Here is an 18,510-nt window from a genome sequence, read left to right as displayed (position 1 = left end):
AAACACTGGAACATCTAAGGCTGACCATACACTATACAAATTATACAAACTCTTTTAGATTTACCATCAATATTGCAGTACAACAGCTCTCCTGATTCGATTACCAATTGTCCACAAATTTATATACTTTTGGTAAAGCTAAAGGAGATTGTAAAATCAGATTGGATAGAGTAGGGCCAGATTAAAGTAGTATTAAACCCTCAGAATTTTTTAGTTGAACATACTGAGCATAATAAAATAAAAAATCCCCAGTAAACTATTTGTTACAATGCTTACCCTGGCACTTGAAAGACAAACACATAATGAGCTAGTATGCATTGCATACTAGCTCATTATGAAATACTTACCTTAGAACGAAGCCCCGCAGTGTAGCCCGCTCACCTCTCTCACAGGTGACTTGTTTGGTCGCCCTTCTTCCGGGTTTGCGGCATCCAGCCATCTGATTGGCTGGAGCCGCGATGACGTCACTCCCGCGCATGCGCGCGGAAGCCGACGGTCACGGCACAGGGCTCTGAAGGAACGGCACGAGCGGCCATTCCTTCAGGAGCGCATGCGCCAGTGATGTCACTGGCTGCATGCAAAGTAAATATCTCCTGAACTGTACATGTTTAGGAGATATTTACACTACCTATAGGTAAGCCCTATCATAGGCTTACCTCTGGGTACAAGTTGCAGAGGAGGGTTTACTTCCTCTTTAAGTTATCTGCTAAAGTAGACCTGTGATTCTTGACTTTTAACCTGTCTATCATTTCTTAACTTAATGAAACCCTTACAATTAACCTCAACACACCCTAGTTCTGAAACCACTGATCTGTTTTTTAGGTTTTTTTATTTAAAAGACTAGGTTACAGGATTAAAAGCTGCCCTTCTGCCATGTAGCTCTTCACATCCTAATACATTTGATCACAGTCAATATGTTTTATAAAAAGGTAATTCTTGCATGTGGCACAAAAAAAAAATGTACAGATTTCAGAAACATATGCTTTCCAGACTCCCTTCCTTGCCTTGTACCAGAAAAAGACAGCTGGCATCTAACTGGCTGCTGTAGGTGACAGCTCCACTTCCTTAACCTAAACTTAAGTTTGCAAATATTAAAGATGCAGGCAAGGACACTCCTACATTTCAAACATTTAAGACACAGCATTTTCCATTAGCACAAGCAACATTTCACTCGCACGCTGGAATGATATAGAATTCCAATGCTTTGGTGTCAAGGCATGCTTTTCTGACACCTTTTAGTAAAAGTTCTTCCTTTACAGGAACCAAGTAAAAAAGAATCCAATTTTTTTTAATATAAGCTGCAGCAATACAATGACCAGCCTGACCTCCAGGCACATCACACTGTAGCCATTGGTGCTCTCCAAGTAAATACATCTAAAATACATTCATTTGAACATTTGCCAAAATAACTAATTCTGTTTGGCTGCTCTTGTGTTTCACACAGCTTTGACACTGACAAGCGAGTCAAGTGACCGCACTGTTCACTATTGCAGTCCTACCCCATCCTTAGTCATCTGCCTGGGGTTTTACAAGGGCATCTTCACGGTTTCCTCCTCATATCAATTTTTTAAATACCCCCCCCCCCCCCCCCCCCAAAAAAAAGGTGTGCGTTTTAAATGTATACTGTAGATAAATGGTATTTTTAAAATATCTTTGCTGGAGTTTTGCCTCAAATTATGGCTCTTCATTATGCATCTCTACATTTACCTATTGCAGTGATGGCGAACCGTGGCACCCCAGATGTTGCACTCATGCACTCATTGACCTCATGCACTCTGCAGTGTAGTTGAGTATCATGGGAAATGTAGTTCCTAAACAGCTGGGGTGCCAAGGTTTGCCATCACTGGCCTTTTGAGTGGAATGTATCATTTTGACCAGGATCACATTAAAGTGTATATAACAGTTTACAGATCTTACAGAGGAATAAACAGGTCATCAAGAATTACTAGGGTTACACCTTCTGGGTCATTTAGGACCAGATTATTACTAATGGTTTATCACCAATGTCTAAATACTGCATATTACACCTCCAAGAGGAATTAGGAAGCCACTGGCATAACCCAAACATTCCCAGGAACAACAAATTGACCTTAGTTTAATAATACACCAGTAACAGTGCCATACTCCTAAGGATTTTCTCCCTAGGAATAGCAGTCCCATGTACAGGCTGAGCTGTTATTTCACATTCAGTAGTCAGGTTTCATGAGCAGTTTTTATATTGCTGCGTAATATTAGAAGCTCCATGCCAGCAAGTCAAAAGAGGGCTTGGTCGTGTCTCGTCAACTCTAGCTCAGGCTTCAGGCCTGTGATAGAAAAATGGTGAGGCCTTTGGTGAAGAAGCAGAACAGAAATGTGGCCCAATGGTGTGGTCCTGTCACAAGAATATGCCTCAAGAAAAGTCCTCAGGGTTTACATGTCATGAAATGATAATCTAAAACAGCGAAATCAAAGTCTCTGGCTTCATTTAAAACTTGTGCTCTTTGACCAATGACCGCAGTTGGTGTGGTGTTCTGACAGGGTCACGCTTGCTCTAGAATTGGCTCCTCATTGGGGACCTCCAGTCCATTCTTCCTCAAAATTGTCTGTTTCTGAAGCCCTTTTAGCTTTAAGAGAAGGTCTTGAATGAATTCCTGTATATAAAAAGAAAGAAATAATATTATTTGTTCAAATATTTAGCTGTTCACTGAACAGAAAGTTGTAACGTAACCAAAAAAGTACCAAAGCACTTCTTAAAAAGAGATCACTCAAATTAGAGGCAGCAGCTTGAAGAACAGGTGGCTAGTAATCACTTCATATCTGTAGACTCTGTATAGCTTCCTGTCAGGACAATTTGTTCAGAGATGTGTCAGTTTCTTGCAAAATTAATTTTGAAGTCATCCTAACAAAATTATATATTTAAGTTTTCTTTTTTTAACCATTTTAAAACAGGGCACTTTCATCCCATTCCTGCCCAGGCCAATTTTCAGCTTTCAGTGCTCTCACACTTTGAATGACAATTAATCAACATTTTTATAATTTTTTTCAAACAAATAGAGCTTTCTTTTGCTGGTACTTAATCACCACTGGGGTTTTTATTTTTTGTGATATAAGTGAAAAAAAGGTTGAAAAAAAAAAAAAAAAAAAAAAACACACTTAAGCTTTTATTGTAAAATTTTGCAAATAGGTAATTTTTTGTTCATAAATTTGGGCCAAAATGTATACTTCTACATATCTTTGGTAAAAAAATAAAAACCCAAATTAGAAGATAATTCTTAGTCTGTGTGAAAGTTTACAAGCTATGGTGCCAATCATTAAAAATTAATCATACCTAATCACACCTGATGTACTGACGGCCTATTTGAATTCTTGAGGCCCTGGAATGTCAGGACAGTACAAATACCCCCCAAATGACTCATTTTTGGAAAGTAGACAGTCCAAGGTATTTAGTAGGAGGCATGGTGAGTTTTTTAAAAGTTGGAATTTTTTCCTACAATTCTTGGGAAAATCAAGAAATTATTTATTTATTTTTTTAAACAAAATTGTCATAAGTTATTTCTCACACACAATATATGCATACTTGCAATTACACCCCAAAATAAAATTCTGCTACTCCTCCTGAGTATGGCGATACCAGATGCAAGACTTTTACACAGTCTGGCCACACAGAGGCCCAACATGCGTGGAGCACCATCAGGCGTTCTAGGAGCATAAATTTCACATATAATTTCCTGATGACCCATCACATATTTGAAGGCCTTGGAGCACAAGGACAGTTGAATTACCCACAAAATGACGCTATTTTGAAAAACAAAAACACCCAACGTATATTCTATGAGGCATTATGAGTCTTTTGAATGTGTAATTTTTTTCCCACAAGTTTTTGGAAAAAGTGGAAAGAAAATGAAATATTTTTTTTTTTTTTTACACAAAGTTGTCAATTTATAAGATTTTTCTAACACATAGCATGTACATAGCATATGCAACCAGTGCAGCTCAAGATCAAGCCCACATGATTGCCTCCATAGCTTGCTTGCCATGAAGCCACTCAGAAGGCAGGAGAAGCCAGGATCTCCAGTGGCGGACCCCAGGAGGAGGAGGATCGGGCTGTTCTGTGCAAACCTTTTGTACAGATCAGGTATGACATGTTTGCTATTTTTTTGTTATGTTGATTACGAAAAAAAAAAAAAAATCAAAAACTTTTTAATCACTATAAATTATTCTAGTTTAATTTATACAGTGAGGAAAATATAATATTTGATCCCCTGCGGATTCTGTAAGTTTGCCCCCTTACATCTATGATAATTATAGAACCTTCATTTCTTTTGTATTTTAAATGATAGAGACAGAATATCAACCAAAAATTTCAGAAACACATGATACAAATGCTATAAATGGAGTTGCAGTTCAGTGAGTGAAATAAGTATTTGATCCCCAAGCAAAACATGACTTCGTACTTGGTGGAAAAACCCTTGTTGGCAAGCACAATGGTAAGAGGTTTCTTGTATTTGCTTACCAGGTTTGCACACATCTCAGGAGGGTTTTTGGTCTACTCTTCTTTACAGCTCTTCTCTAAATCCTTAAGGTTTCTTGGTTGTCACTTGGCAACTCAAAATTTCAGCTCCCTCTATACGTTTTCTATAGAATTAGGCTCTAGAGACTGGCTAGGCCACTCCACGACCTTAATGTGCTTCTTCTTAAGCCACTCATTTGTTGCCTTGGTGGTAATTTTTGGGTCATTGTCATGCTGGAAGACCCATCCACGATCTATTCTTAGTGTTCTGGCTGAGGGAAGAAGGTTCTAATCCAAGCTTTTACAATACATGGCCTCATCTATTGGCCCCTCAATGTGGCAAAGCTGGCCTGTACCTTTAGCAGTAAAACAGCCCCAAAGCATAAGGTTTACACCCCCATGCTTGACTGTAGGGATGGTGTTCTTAGGGTTATAGTCAGCATTTTTCTTCCTCAAAAACACAGCGAGTCGAGTTAATGCCAAAGAGCTCAATTTTGGTCTTCTGACCATAGCACTTTCTCCCAATCCTTCTCTGAATCATTTAGATATTCATTGGCATACTCCAGGCGCGCCTGTACCTGTGCCTTCTTGAGGAGGGGGACCTTGCGGGCACAGCTGGATTTCAATCCATGGTGGCAAATTGTGTTACCAATGGTTTGTTTCATGACTGTGGTCCCAACTACCTTGAGATAATTCAAAAGATCCTCCTGTGTAGTTCTGGACGGATCCCCTACTTTCCTCATGATCATCCTTACCCCATGTGGCATAATCTTCCATAGAGCTCAAGACCAAGGGCGATTGATGGTTATTTTGCATTTCACCCCAACAGTTTCCTTCTCACCAAGCTTCTTGCTGATAGTCTTGTAGCCCATTTCAGCCTTGTGCAGGTCTACAATCTTGTCCCAGACATCCTTTGACAGCTCTTTGGTCTTGCCCATGATGGTGGGTTTGAATGGAAGAAAGATTCTGCGGACAGGTTTTTTTTTTTTTTTAATACGAGTTGTCGTTAGGAGCACCTTCTTAAATTGACAGGACGAATCTGTGCACCACATGAGCACATACTGTAGCCAGTCTGTGGGAGCCAGAATTACGGTTTGTCGATAGGGGATCAAAATCTTACTCCCTGAACTGCAACTCACTTATATACTTTATAACATTTGTATCGTGTTTTTTTTTTTCTGGATTTTTGGTTGATATTCTATCTCTATCATTTAAAATACACCTATGATAAAAAAAACAATAGACCCTTGATTTCTTTGCAAGTGGGCAAACTTTCAAAATCTGCAGGGGATCAAATAATAAAATTTCTCCAGTTTAAGTAATCTTTATGCCCCTTTCACACAGGCCGCCTGATCCGGTCCTCCTGACAGTTTTTTTTAGGTGGACCTGATCGGAAGCTCCATGTTAGTCTATGGGTGGCCAGATGTAAACATCCATTTACATCCAAAGGAAATAAAAAACAGAAAAAAGGCCTGTGTCATTCAAGAGATCTAACATAGGCCTGGAAATTTCTGGTTTAAAATGCAGCTAATAACTGAATGGACACACAATTACAAAAGTAACATCTATTCTGATTGGTTCCCCTGCTGGTCGAAATAAATAGTACTTGTGTAAAAAGGGGCCTAAAGGTGCCCTTCACTCACCTTTGCCTTCGGGCTCTATCACTGCACTAATTTACCTAAGAAACTCACTTATGCACTATTATTAAAGTGTATGTAATCAATGACAATGAACAAATATTTGTTCTTTTTGTCTGTCAAATATACCAATGAGAGTGTTTTGATTCATCTGTTTAAAAAAAAAAAAAAACGACCTGTTGATCCTGGCAGAAATTCTTGCGAACGGATATTATGGATTATTGGCTGTGCTGATTTATCAGTTTTATTGTTCTCAGCGATCAGTTATATTGTTCTCAGCTATCCATGAGGACTACAGACCCAAGCTTCTTTAGAAGCCTTGTTCATATCTGTCCGCCCCAATGCATTTTTGAAAATAGCTCAGGTCCTCTTTTTCCCACTTTAATGCTTTTTGAAGCCCATTTAAGTCAACAGTAATACATGATAGTAATACAGTAATACATGATAGCACATGTATGTTTTTGTATACATATTCAGCCCCACTAAAAAGCCAAAATAGTTTTTTACTGGTCAACATGAAAAATGCATTAAAACACATTGAACATGCACTTTAAAAATACATGAAAATGGAAATGCAAAGGTGTGAACCGAGTTACGGAGAAAAGGAGAGGGGTGGAATTCCCTAGTCCTATCTTGATTCGGTTGTCCAGATACAGTATGGTGGGTGAGCGTTGACGAGACTATCTTCAGACTAAAAGTGTGGTATAGTAGAATCACCAGGTGAAAATAAAGGGAAAAAAAAAGCTTAAATAAGGAAAACTCATGCAGCCATTACGTCTTAGGACTGCTGAGCTTTAAAATGTTTATTTTTTTGTTTTTGATATGCAACAAAGAGACTGAGTTGCTCATTCAGGACAAATTCTTAAACAGAGTAAAGCCCACCACTAACCCACTTATACTTGTTTTCCTGCACTCCTCTGCAGCTCCGTCAGAGCCGCTGCAGAGTGGCTTTATTGCTGAATCACTGACCTACAAACAAGAATGCAGCAAGCAAAGTCAGAGGTGAGTCAGGACTCCTAATCTGTATACCTTTTCCAGGTCAGGGACTCAAAAAAAGTACTGTAGCCAGCAGGTCCACATAACCAGGGAACATGCATTTTTTTGGAAGAAAAGGCTAGAAATGACCCTCCACATATTTTCTAAATATGGGTTTCCTTTAAAAGTCTTTTTTGCTTTTGTAGATACAGAATACACACAACAGTCAGCTTGCTGGTAAACAAGTGGATGAACTGTGAATTCGAAAAATGCTGCCTGGTTAGATCAAGTCTTACGGTAAAAAAACAAAAGAAAGAATTTTAAAAATACTCTCTACTCTCTACACAGGCTACCTTCTTCCCTATATTACATGACTTGCAGATTCTACAGAAAAGTTTAACATGAACATTTATTTATAGCAAGTTACATGGTAAAAGTTACAAATCTGACACTTGCCCAACAATGACATCAGAATGAATCACAGCTACAAAAAGAGTTCACTAGCAAAATGACATCAATGGGGACCAACTCAATTTAGATCAGCTCTTAAAAGAACTGGGTAGAAGCGGTATGTGAAACATTCACTATTGAACAGACTTTCCAATAACTTAAATGTGAAAAACTGGATTTTTGGCTTACTAGTAAAATCCTTTTCTTGAAGTACAGTACAGGACCCAGAATCTTGAACTTAACCACCAGGTTATATGCAGCTATCCTAACCCCCTTTCCCGCACCCTAGCAAGCCTTGGATTCAGTGGCAGCCAGTTCATAAGGGGTGCCATCCCCCTAGTTTGCATGCGGGGCGCCGGAGTAATGCTATCCTATAAGGTCGGTCTTCTTTTTTCAAGCACATGATTAGAGCCTGAGGCTCTAATTGGCTGCGCCCCGAACCCTCCCACTTGTGATGCTATCGAATCAATATTTGTTATCGGTTTCTGGCTTCTCCTCCAGGCCAATAAAGACAGGAGGCAGATATAAATACGACCGGGTTTACCGGGCTGAGAAGCCAGGGAAGCTGTGGCACTGTGACCGCTGATGGGGTGAATGCGGACCTGGGGGGGGGGGGGCTGTTTGCCACCCCCCCAAAATGTTTAGCACCAGCTGTCACTGCTTAGTTTTGTAGCAAGCAATAGGGGGATTATAAGGAATAGATGGAGGGGCTTGTATCCTGTAATAAACTCCAAGAAAATAAATTTGCTGGCAAGTACAAAATCCTATTTTCTTAATCATACCAGTATAGGATACAGGATCCTAATCTTAACCATGAGATGTCCAAAAGCATTCCAACTGAGGGGTTGACATCAAAACCGCAATAGGCCCACATAACAAACTGGTCATAAAGGGGGTTTTGACAGAACTCAAAGAGCAGCTTGCAACACCTTACACTCAAATCTGGCATCAGAGGCGGCTTGAACATCCACCTATTAGAACTTGTGCATGCAAACAGAAGACCAGTTGGCAGTCTTGCAAATCTGAGAAACAGATGGCATCAGGGGCGTAACTACAGGGGTTGCAGAGGTTGCAATTGCAACCGGGCCCCATGCTCCAGGGGGCCTGTGTGGCTCCCCTGTACACCTGGATAGGAGGGGCGGCGGGGGCAGCATGTAGAGAAATCATTGTCCTCCTCCTTTTTCCTCCTGTAGCTGCAGGAGGAAAATGGAGGAGATTGGTTCCTCTGTATGCTGCCCCCCACCACCACTCCTATCCAGTTCACTTGTGTTCTTCTGTCTCTGGGCCCCAGTGTGGTTTCCCCCCCCCCCCCCCCACTGTGCTCCCTCCCCTCTCCTGCCGCAGGGGATGTGTCACAATAGAGAACCAGGAAGGGGTCGGTAAATATTTAATTTTCCAGCACCTTCCTTTTCTGAAAGGACAGAGTCCAAGTCAGTGACACTGTAAAAAAATAAAATGATAAAAAATAATACAATTAAAATACCGAAAAATAAAAACTACTGACACCAGTGGGTGAACTTCCAGGATCGCAAAGGTCACACTTGAAACCGGGACCTGGCATTCCACCACCGCGGGGAGGCCCCAAGATGGCAGGAAGGGAGCCCACTGCCGAACCTGTGAAAGGGTCCCGCTGCGGGACAGTAATAAAGGGCCCCGCAATGAGAATAAAGGGCCCGAGGATCAGTGGGAAGAGCCCCAAGCTTAAAGGGAAGGGCCCAGGCCAGGGGTCCGGGGGGCCCTTCATGGTTTCTTGCACCAGGGCCCTGAAGGTTCTAGTTACGCCTCTGCCTGATGCTGAAAAGCCCATGAACCACTAATGGATCTGGTAGGTTTAGACCTAAGGCTTAGGTGATAACTTGTCTAATTCACCTAATAATGATGGAGTTAGAAGCAGAGAACCCCCAAGAACCCTCAGAAAGGACAAAGGAAGAATCAGATTTTCAAAAAGGGTCTGTAGCCAAGGGGTAGATGTAGCATTTCAAGACGGTGAAGGAAAATTTACTTGGGATGTTTCAGAGCAGGAAATAAGGAGCACAGGGCAATGTCCTGGCACAGGTGCCAGTAGCAAAACAACTTGGGGAGAAAGACATTAGGCCTCAGTACAGCCTCGTGCTTGTGTAACACCAGGAAAGGCTCTTTAAAAGGATAAGGCTGCTAACTCAGAGACCCTCTGCACTGAGGTGATAGCAATCATAAAGCCCATCTTGTGAGTGAGGTCAGACAAGTGAATAATTCTAAAGGTTTTAAAGACCTCGGAAGGGTGGAATTACCCAGGTTAAGGCCACTTGAGTCACAGGGGATTTTACAGGGTAGAAATGTGTGCGACATCCTGCACAAAGGCCTTAGCAAAAGCCAATGGTCTCTGAAACAGAACAGCCAGGGCTGAGATTTCGCCCTTGATTTTACTCAAGGACAGATACTGGTCCAAACCAGACTGGAGATAGGACAGAATGTGTCCAATTGAGTACTTCCTAGGATAAAATTTCCTAGCCTTGCTCTACTGAAAGTATGCAAAGGTAGAGTTTGTGAGAAGTTTGTTTCCTAGCCTTCAGGAGGGAAATGATGACTATACATGATAAGTCCCTATCTCTATGAAAGGGTTTACCTGCTATTCTGGTAAAACCAGTAACCAAGAAGCAGGATGGTGGATCAGCCCTTGGCAAACAAAGTCCATAAGGGCCCATCATGAGTCAGCCAGGTGTTAAAATACCACCTCGTCCTGGGTCAGTCGGTACAATGAGAATTTCCAGAACGCCTTCCATTTCAATCCTGCAGGTCAAATGAGAGAGAAGCTGTAGAGAAGAGAAGGCTTAGATGAGGTTAAGCAAATTGCACAATTGAGTCTCTAGAGCAGGGGTGGGGAATGTACAGCCCCCCCCCCATGTCATCCCAAGTCTCCCACGAGGTGAGGTGTCTGTCTCAGCTGAGCTGTCAGAACGGAGCCGATGTTTCCTGTATAGTTCCGGTGTAACGTGAGAATTACCTACCCCGTGAGAAAAACCTACCCTCGTCATTTCCGGCCAGGAACAGCTGAGCAGCGCAGCAGTGCGCATGCTCACAGCTCCGGATACGTAATGTAACAGCTGAGGCGCAGACTAGTGCGCATGCGCACTAGTATGAAATTATCACTGTGTTCCGTGAAAAAAACCTACCGACACGGCGGTTACATTAAAACATCTCGGGTGCAATACGAGTCATCTCCGCTCCTTTCCCTGTGACTTCCCTCATCTCGGCTAGTAAATATAAAAGCGGCTGGCGGCTCCGTGATTTATCTTTTCATACACCCGCCGCCGCTTTTATATTTACTAGCCGCGATGAGGGCAGTGACAGGGATAGGAGTGGAGATGACTCGTATTGCAGCACAGCTGTTTTAATGTAAACGCCGCATTACACACACTGCCGTGCAACCGGAAGTGACGAGGGTAGGTTTTTCTCACGGGTAGGTAATTCTCACGGAACACCGGCTCTGTCCTGACAGTCTGAATGAGTCACAGGTGGAGTGAAATCAAATGCACTCCACATGTGAGGAGACTAACCAATACAGGAAGCATCTTCCTCCAGCTTGGCACCGCTCCCGAGTCCCCACACGTGACTCGCTCCGTTGAACTTGTCTCTAGCCAGCATTTCCCACCAGCAGTACCAGCCAGCACTACCAGCCTGAGCCAGCAGTACCCACACAGCAGTACCAGCCAGCAGTACCCACACAGCAGTACCAGCCAGCAGTGTACTAGCCTGAGCCAGCAGTACCCACAGCACAATACTAGCCAACAGTATCAGCCTGAGCGAGCAGTACCCACAGCACAGTACCAGCCTGAGCCAGCAGTACCCACAGCACAGTATCAGCCAGCAGTACCCACAGCACAGTACCAGCTAGCAGTAACCACAGCACAGTACCAGCCAGCACTACTAGCCAGCAGTGTACCAGCCTGAGCCAGCAGTACCCAGAGCACAGTACCAGCCAGTAGTACCCACCAGCAGTACCAGCCAGCTGTACCCATTAGAAGTACCAGACAGCAGTACATGCCAGCACCTCACCAAAGAGAAGCAGTTCCAGTCTTCACATTAGGGGTGAGATAATTAAATGTTTGACCAAATATAACAGGCTAATTTTTATAGTGATCATTTTGTACGGCCCCCGAATAATATTATAAAATATCCAAACGCTCTTGGCAGAAAAAAGGTTCCCCACCCCTGCTCTAGAGAATCCATTGTGAACACCCAGGGGGCACTGGCCCTTGAAGAAAATGGTCCAATTTGTTGTTGTACCTGGATACCAAAAGATGCACAACCAGCATCCCCCACTTGTGGCAAAGAGTTTGGAACAACTCAGGTTTGAGAGTCCATTACCCCCAGACGCTGACATGCCTGGCATGTATATGGTTTACAGGGCCCGGAATGAACAGATAGGCTCAAATCGGAATTAGGTCTGCGTTTCGTAGAGTGGCATGACATCTGGTGCCTTCTTAATGGTTGATGTAGGCCACAGTAATGGTTATGGTATGACTTGATTCTGCTTCAAAGAGAAAGGAGCAGGTCTAACACCAAGACAAGCACCTTGGTGAAGAACTGGGGTGCTGTAGACAGGAGTAAAGGAAAGGGCAAAAAAAAAATTGTAATATTGACAGCTCACAGCAAAATGTAGATAATGTTGGTGGGGACGAAATGTGGGAATGTGCAGGCAAGCACCCCCCCCCTCACCCCCACCACACTTTATTAGGGACAGGCACCACCACAGACTATGGCCTTGGACCTATATACCTCTGTGGCTATCAAACAAGATGCACGGCATGCTTGGGTGAGCACTACCCAGGACCCAGTGCTCAAAGCAACTTTACAGGCTGAATACAATTCTCTAAGACTTAGCTGAGGACTCAACTGATCCAGAAATTTGCTGGAGTAAAGCTGCAGTGGCCACAGTGCAGCTAAGAACCTGAAAGAAGAATCCTGAGAGAAAAAAAAAAACCTCAACATAAAATAGGTAAACTTCTCTTAGAAGTGAAAAGACATCTATCATCTAAAGACACTAGCAGAAAAACGAGATTTGCCTGGAGTGTGAAAGGTTGTTTAGGGGATGTCACTGCAGCTTTTTTTGCCAATGTCCAATCATCTTAGGATAGCTGTATTCAGGCCAAGATCCTGTGTACTGTACTGTACAGTACATTTAGGAAATTCTCTTTATTTGAAAGGCAGAATGTTGACAAGTCACATCTCTGAAATTTAGTCCTGCCGCATTATCTGCACTTCAAATAAAAGAGATTTCCTATGAAAGATAGAGTTATAATTGATCTAATTTCCTTGCTGTACACAGCGAGGACTGAGGGTCCCTTATTTACCGCCATAGCGTTTCCATAAACTATACTGGTTCCCTTGCAGATCGCTGGCTCCTTGTCTACTTCCTGTGGCTGTACTGTGGGCTGCCCTTTCCTAATGGATGGGTCGATGGGGAGGCGCCCGGCAGACTTATGGTCGACAGGGAGCAGAAAGATGGCGTTGGGATAACTTTCTGGCTCATGGTAGTAGCGACCGGGAGCCCCGGGTGGCTGCCTGGGGGTGTATTTGGTGGCCACCTGTTCAGGAATTGAGCCAGTCAGTGATGTGTGCTGCACAGGTAGGCAAGCTAAACTATAGGGTGTCATGGTTTGTCATGATTATTATGCGGTTAATATGTCAGGCTGCCAAAGTAGGTTAATTTGCTGTTTAGGCCTTATGCACACAGAGCGTCTGAAAAAACAAGCTGCAAAGCCAGTTTTTACGCCAGGAAAAAGCAGCTGTAAAAACGTTCTTTTTGAAGCGTTTTTATTGGTGTTAATGTACGTTTTAGCCACATTTAGCAGCGTTAGTGTTTAGAAGCCTTTCTCTGCCCTCTTCTAGTTTCCAACATCAAATCCAACTACTACAGCTTAACCATTTTACGACCACCAACCGCAGATTTACTGCAGCAGGCAGCTGCTCCTGGGCGAACCGACATAGCTCTACGTCGGTCGCATGCAGGCAGTTAGAGGGCGAGCGCGCGCCACCGGCGGCACGCTCCTGCCCCCGCTCGTCAGCGGGGAAGCTGGAGCGTGTGTCAGACGGCTCCGATTGCTGCCTGACTTCGGCGATCTCTCGTCGGCTGATGTAAACACAGCCGTCTGTCCTTCTCCCTGCAATGATCACAGAGACTATGTGATCCTGCTATATAGGATCGCATGTCTCAGTGATCATTTCACAAGCCCAACCCCCCCACAGTTAGAATCACTCCCCTAGGCTTACATTTAACCCCTTGATCACCAACAGGGTTAACCCCTTCCATGCCAATGGCATTATTACAGTAACAGTGCATATTTTTAGCACTGATTACTGTAGTAATGTCACTGGTCCCCCCAAAAGTGTAAAAAATGTCAGTTAGGGGTCCGATCTGTCCGCCGCAATATCGCAGTCCCGTAATAAAAAATAAAATAAAATCGCAGATCGCCACCATTACTAGTAAAAAAAATAAATAAAAATGACAAATCTTTCCCGCAGTTAGTAGACGCAATAACTTTTGCGCAAACCAATCAAAATACGCTTATTGCTATTTTTTTTGCCAAAAATATGAAGCAGAAAACAAATTGGCATAAAATGGTAAACAATTTTGATTTTAGTCATGTAGCAGAATGTAAAAAATATATATATATTTTTTTTTAAAAAACATTGCACAGGTGATCAAATACACCAAAAGAAAGCTCTATTTGTGGGGAAAAAAAAGGACGTAAATTTTGTTTGGGTACAGCGTCGACCGCGCAATTGTCCTGTTAAAGTAACAGTGCCAAATCACAAAATAGGGCCTGGTCATTAAGGGGGAAAATTTTCCGGTCTTAAAGTGGTTAAAAACTTCTGACGTGGCCTAACGTTGTATGCAGCCTTTAGCCGTGTCCGTCCAGGTCTCTGTTGCAGTGGGTCAGTACATATCTACTTATGCGTTATGCAGAATATGTTTAAGTAATGTTGGTAAATATACACATATAATGTATTGATATAGGCATGATTAAATGTGATGTATATATATGATGTATATATCTAATGGATTTTTGTATACATTCTTGCAGAAATATTGGTCTGTTTTAGTCTCTCTGGCCCTGAGGAAGCCTTGCTGCGAAATGCATCGGCTTTCTGGGGACCCTAGACCATGCTACTTAGAGTCCGTACCATCTTTGTGATACACTGTATCAGCATTCCCTATGGGAATTTATTTCTACACGCGTTTTTCTTTCTTTTATATTTTCTACTGGATATAGGTCTATGTGATATATATTTTTTTATACATACATGCACAAAACCTCCTCTTTCCAATTGCCTATACAAAGTCCCATCTTTTCTCAGTCTTATATTTTCTATTTATCCAGGGGTATGGGCTACCTATCAAAGTTGAGAAACACTGTTTTAGACTACTGGGTAGAATAAGGTTGGGCTTGGTCGATATTATTTTTCCTTAACTATCAGCATCATGTCCCCATTCCATTTGCATAAACTGGAACATTGTTTCTAGCAAAGTGTTCTTGTTTATGGAACTATTGGCCAATTCTGCTGAAAGCAGTCACCCTTGCCAGGTCTATAGTCCCTATCACTTTTGCTGAAAGGTGGCACTGCATTGGCATTTTCTCCTAAGTCAGGATGTGGCGATACTAAAGGTTTGGGGGGCACCAGGTCACACAGGAGATGACCATTGCTGCAAAAAAAAAAAATAGCAAGGGCTGACAGCTTATTTGATTCTATTTAATTCCAGTATATATTGCAACAGGTTTACTTTGAGCCAGTGTATAGCAATGAAGGACCTCACTGAATCAGAGCCCACACAAAAAGTTGGATGTATTCATGCATAATAAAAACATCGATTTTCTTTCTCCTCTTGTCAGGATATCCTGTTTAGCTTGTTTAATTGAAACAAGTGGTTGTAATGTTCAGAGTACTGTACAGCTGTTAAGAACTTTGCAATGAACCTGTAGTTATAATATGCCTTTGTTGGAAATTCTATCGAGTTAGCCCGAATTATGCTGACAGGGTGTGATTTTTATGCTCACGCAAATTCTGAACAGGAAACATTTGTAAAGAGGTAGCAAGGAGGGGCAGTGTGGCCCCAAAAAGCCATATATCCTGTGCCTGGAGGAGGAAATGACCTGGGCAGATATCACTGCATTGCTATATTTCACAGGCAAATATGAAATCCCCAGCACTGAATTTTACACAGGCCAGTTATAAACACTAAAGCTACCCATACATGGAATACATTTTTGCTGGTTCAGCAGGTACCTGCCGAACTTCAGTTCATGCATGAACACTGGCTGTACAGAAGTTCATCTATCGAAAAATTTCTCTTGATCAGTGTAGGCTATAGCCTCTGGGGATATTTAGAGGACTTTCAAAGCGGTAGTAAACTACCAGCTTTTTTTTTTTTTATTTAAAAAAATGTAAGGAATCCACGCTGATGGAAAAATAGGTGAATGAGCGGCTGCAGCCTACCTTCAAAAAAAGGTATATGCCTCTAAAAAGGGGCAATGTACCAATTGAGAAATAGAAAGGGAGGAAGGTACTTGGCGCTGCCACACTGGTAGGGTGTAAATAAATAAATGTAGGGAAATAGATATGGATGATAAGTATTGATATCTCTCCAAGGAGTGGTGTAAATGGTTAAGAGTGGTGTAAATGGTTTCCCTACATTTATTTATTTACACCCTACCAGTGTGGCAGCGCCAAGTACCTTCCTCGCTTTCTATTTTTTTTATTTACTTACCTTAAAATGAAGACCTCCAGCGGTGCGCTGACAAGGCTTCCATCTTAACCGGGTCTTCCTTCTGGTCTAGTGGGCTCTGGTCCTTTGATTGGATGAGCGGCAATGACGTCCTCCCCGTGCATGCGTGCAGGAGCCGCTGTTTACAGCACAGGACTCTGAAGGAACGGCACGGGTATGCCATTCCTTCAGAGCGCATGCCCCTGGCGGCTTCCCAAGTAAATATCTCCTTAACGGTGCATGTTTAGGAGATATTTACCGTACCTATACATAAGAATTATTATAGGTTTAACTATTGGTAAAAATTAAGCAAGGGAGTTTACTCTCACTTTAAGGGGGGCATGCTACCCTAAAATTTCAAGTTTTTTCCCAAGTGCACTGCAGTGTGAGCACTTGTAAATGGGATTGTGATTTTATTGTTTATGAATAAAACACCGGTTTATGCAGTTCAGCACTATGTTGGCTTTTTTACCTTTTTGAGCACCACCTGCATGAAGGCTACCGCACAACCAACAGAAAATCTCTCTATGAGAGGAGGAAAGTTGAGATCCCTTAGAACAGTGGTTCTCAACTCCGGTCCTCAGGACCCACTAACAGGCCAGATTTTAGGCATTACCTTGGGGGAGATGCAGACCAGAATACAGCAAATGATATCACCTGTGATGCATTTCAGTTATCTTGCAAACCTGGCCTGTTAGTGGGTCCTGAGGATAGGAGTTGAGAAACACTGGCCTAGAAGCTGCTTGCCATTGGACTAAACACCCTTAAAGGAAAGGCAATGTTTAGACCTTTTGTAGGTCTTATTGTAAGGGGAGCGCATAAATTGGCTGGTGGTGGGATACAAGGTGGTTTCTCAACAAGCATTCACAGGAGAACGAATATTTAAAAGGACATTGTTCACCTTCATCGAAATAATATAGGAGCATTTTGATACACCCAGTTTTTTTTTTACTAAAGGCTGTCACCACTTTTTTAGTCAATATATTACATTATAAACAAGCAAGGTCTGACCAGACTTCTGAGGTTGAGCACCCCACCCCCCACACACACCTGTACTCTATCAGTGTCCACTATCAAGTAGATATAGGAGGAGTCTCTTGTAGTGCATTAGCACATCTTTCCCAGGAAGGAGTGTTATCTCCAAGGGTTAGAAAGGCTGGATTCACCCCTTTTCTATGGATAGTGTAGGACCCACTGATAATGGGGTACTTTGACGCAGTGGTGGGCTTGAGCACGATATGGCCATATGGTGTGACTAAATGTCATGGTCTTACCTTCTTGCTGTTCTCCTTCGTTTGACATGTGCTGGCGGCCATCTTGGTTTCTGGGTTTCTTGTAGCCTCCCACCCTGCGGCTCCTCCTTCCCACTGGGAGGAGCTGGATGCCTAGCTCATATATATATATATATATATATATATATATATATATATATATATATATATATATATATATATATATATATATATATATATATATATATAGGAGGTCTGTGGCTTCAGTTCCTTGCTTGGTCCTCCTGTGTTCACATGCTTCTAAGACTGCTGCTGCTTCTGGTTCCTGATCCTGGCTTCGTCTGACTACCCTGCTGGTTCCTGATCCTGGCTTCGTCTGACTACCCTGCTGGTTCCTGATCCTGGCTTCGTCTGACTACCCTGCTGGTTCCTGATCCCGTCTTCGTCTGACTACCCTCCTGGCTCCTGACCTCTGGCTTCGCAAAGACTCTGCTTCGGTTTTGCCATCCGTTTGGACTTTTGCTTTACAGCTTGATTTTCAATAAAGCCTTCTTATTTTCACTTCTGTTGTTGTACGTCTGGTTCATGGTTCCGTGACACTAAATCCCCATTTTTATTTATGGATTGTCTCCATATTTGATAGTCATTTCTTTTGCATGTGTGCGCTATTCTTTTTTAAAATATATTACATTAGTCACGGATTGTTTTTGTAAATGATAGAATTATTACAGTAATTTGCACGTTTGAGTGTGTCATTGGGGGGGGGGGGGGGGGAGAATTACACCACTGTTATACATTTGCTCTATACTTACATTTTTCGGCGTATGCATTATCAGCAGTTGGAGTTTTTTATGCATTATCAACACCTTCACATATATTAGATCATCATGGGGGCTAGGTGGCTTTTATCTGTAGGGTGTGCTGGAAAAACAATCCTGAGCCATGGAGGCCCCACCTCACAACTTACATGACTTAAAGGAT

General features: G+C 42.5%; 1 protein-coding gene across 1 annotated transcript in view; it reads right to left on the bottom strand.

Moving 5' to 3' along the window:
- Positions 1-2,346: 2,346 nt before the first annotated feature.
- LOC309560238 (protein phosphatase 1 regulatory subunit 14A-like) overlaps positions 2,347-18,510 on the bottom strand; it is a 66,396-nt gene continuing 50,232 nt past the window's right edge. The window contains exon 4 of the mRNA XM_082263814.1: positions 2,347-2,630. Within this exon, the coding sequence (XP_082119940.1) occupies positions 2,520-2,630 (111 nt within the window). The 3' untranslated portion in view covers positions 2,347-2,519. The remainder of the gene's footprint in view (positions 2,631-18,510) is intronic.

Source organism: Pelophylax lessonae (assembly GCF_965119305.1).
Source record: "Pelophylax lessonae genome assembly, chromosome: 7".
Lineage (NCBI taxonomy): Eukaryota > Metazoa > Chordata > Amphibia > Anura > Ranidae > Pelophylax > Pelophylax lessonae.
This window is presented reverse-complemented; position numbering and strand designations above follow the sequence as displayed.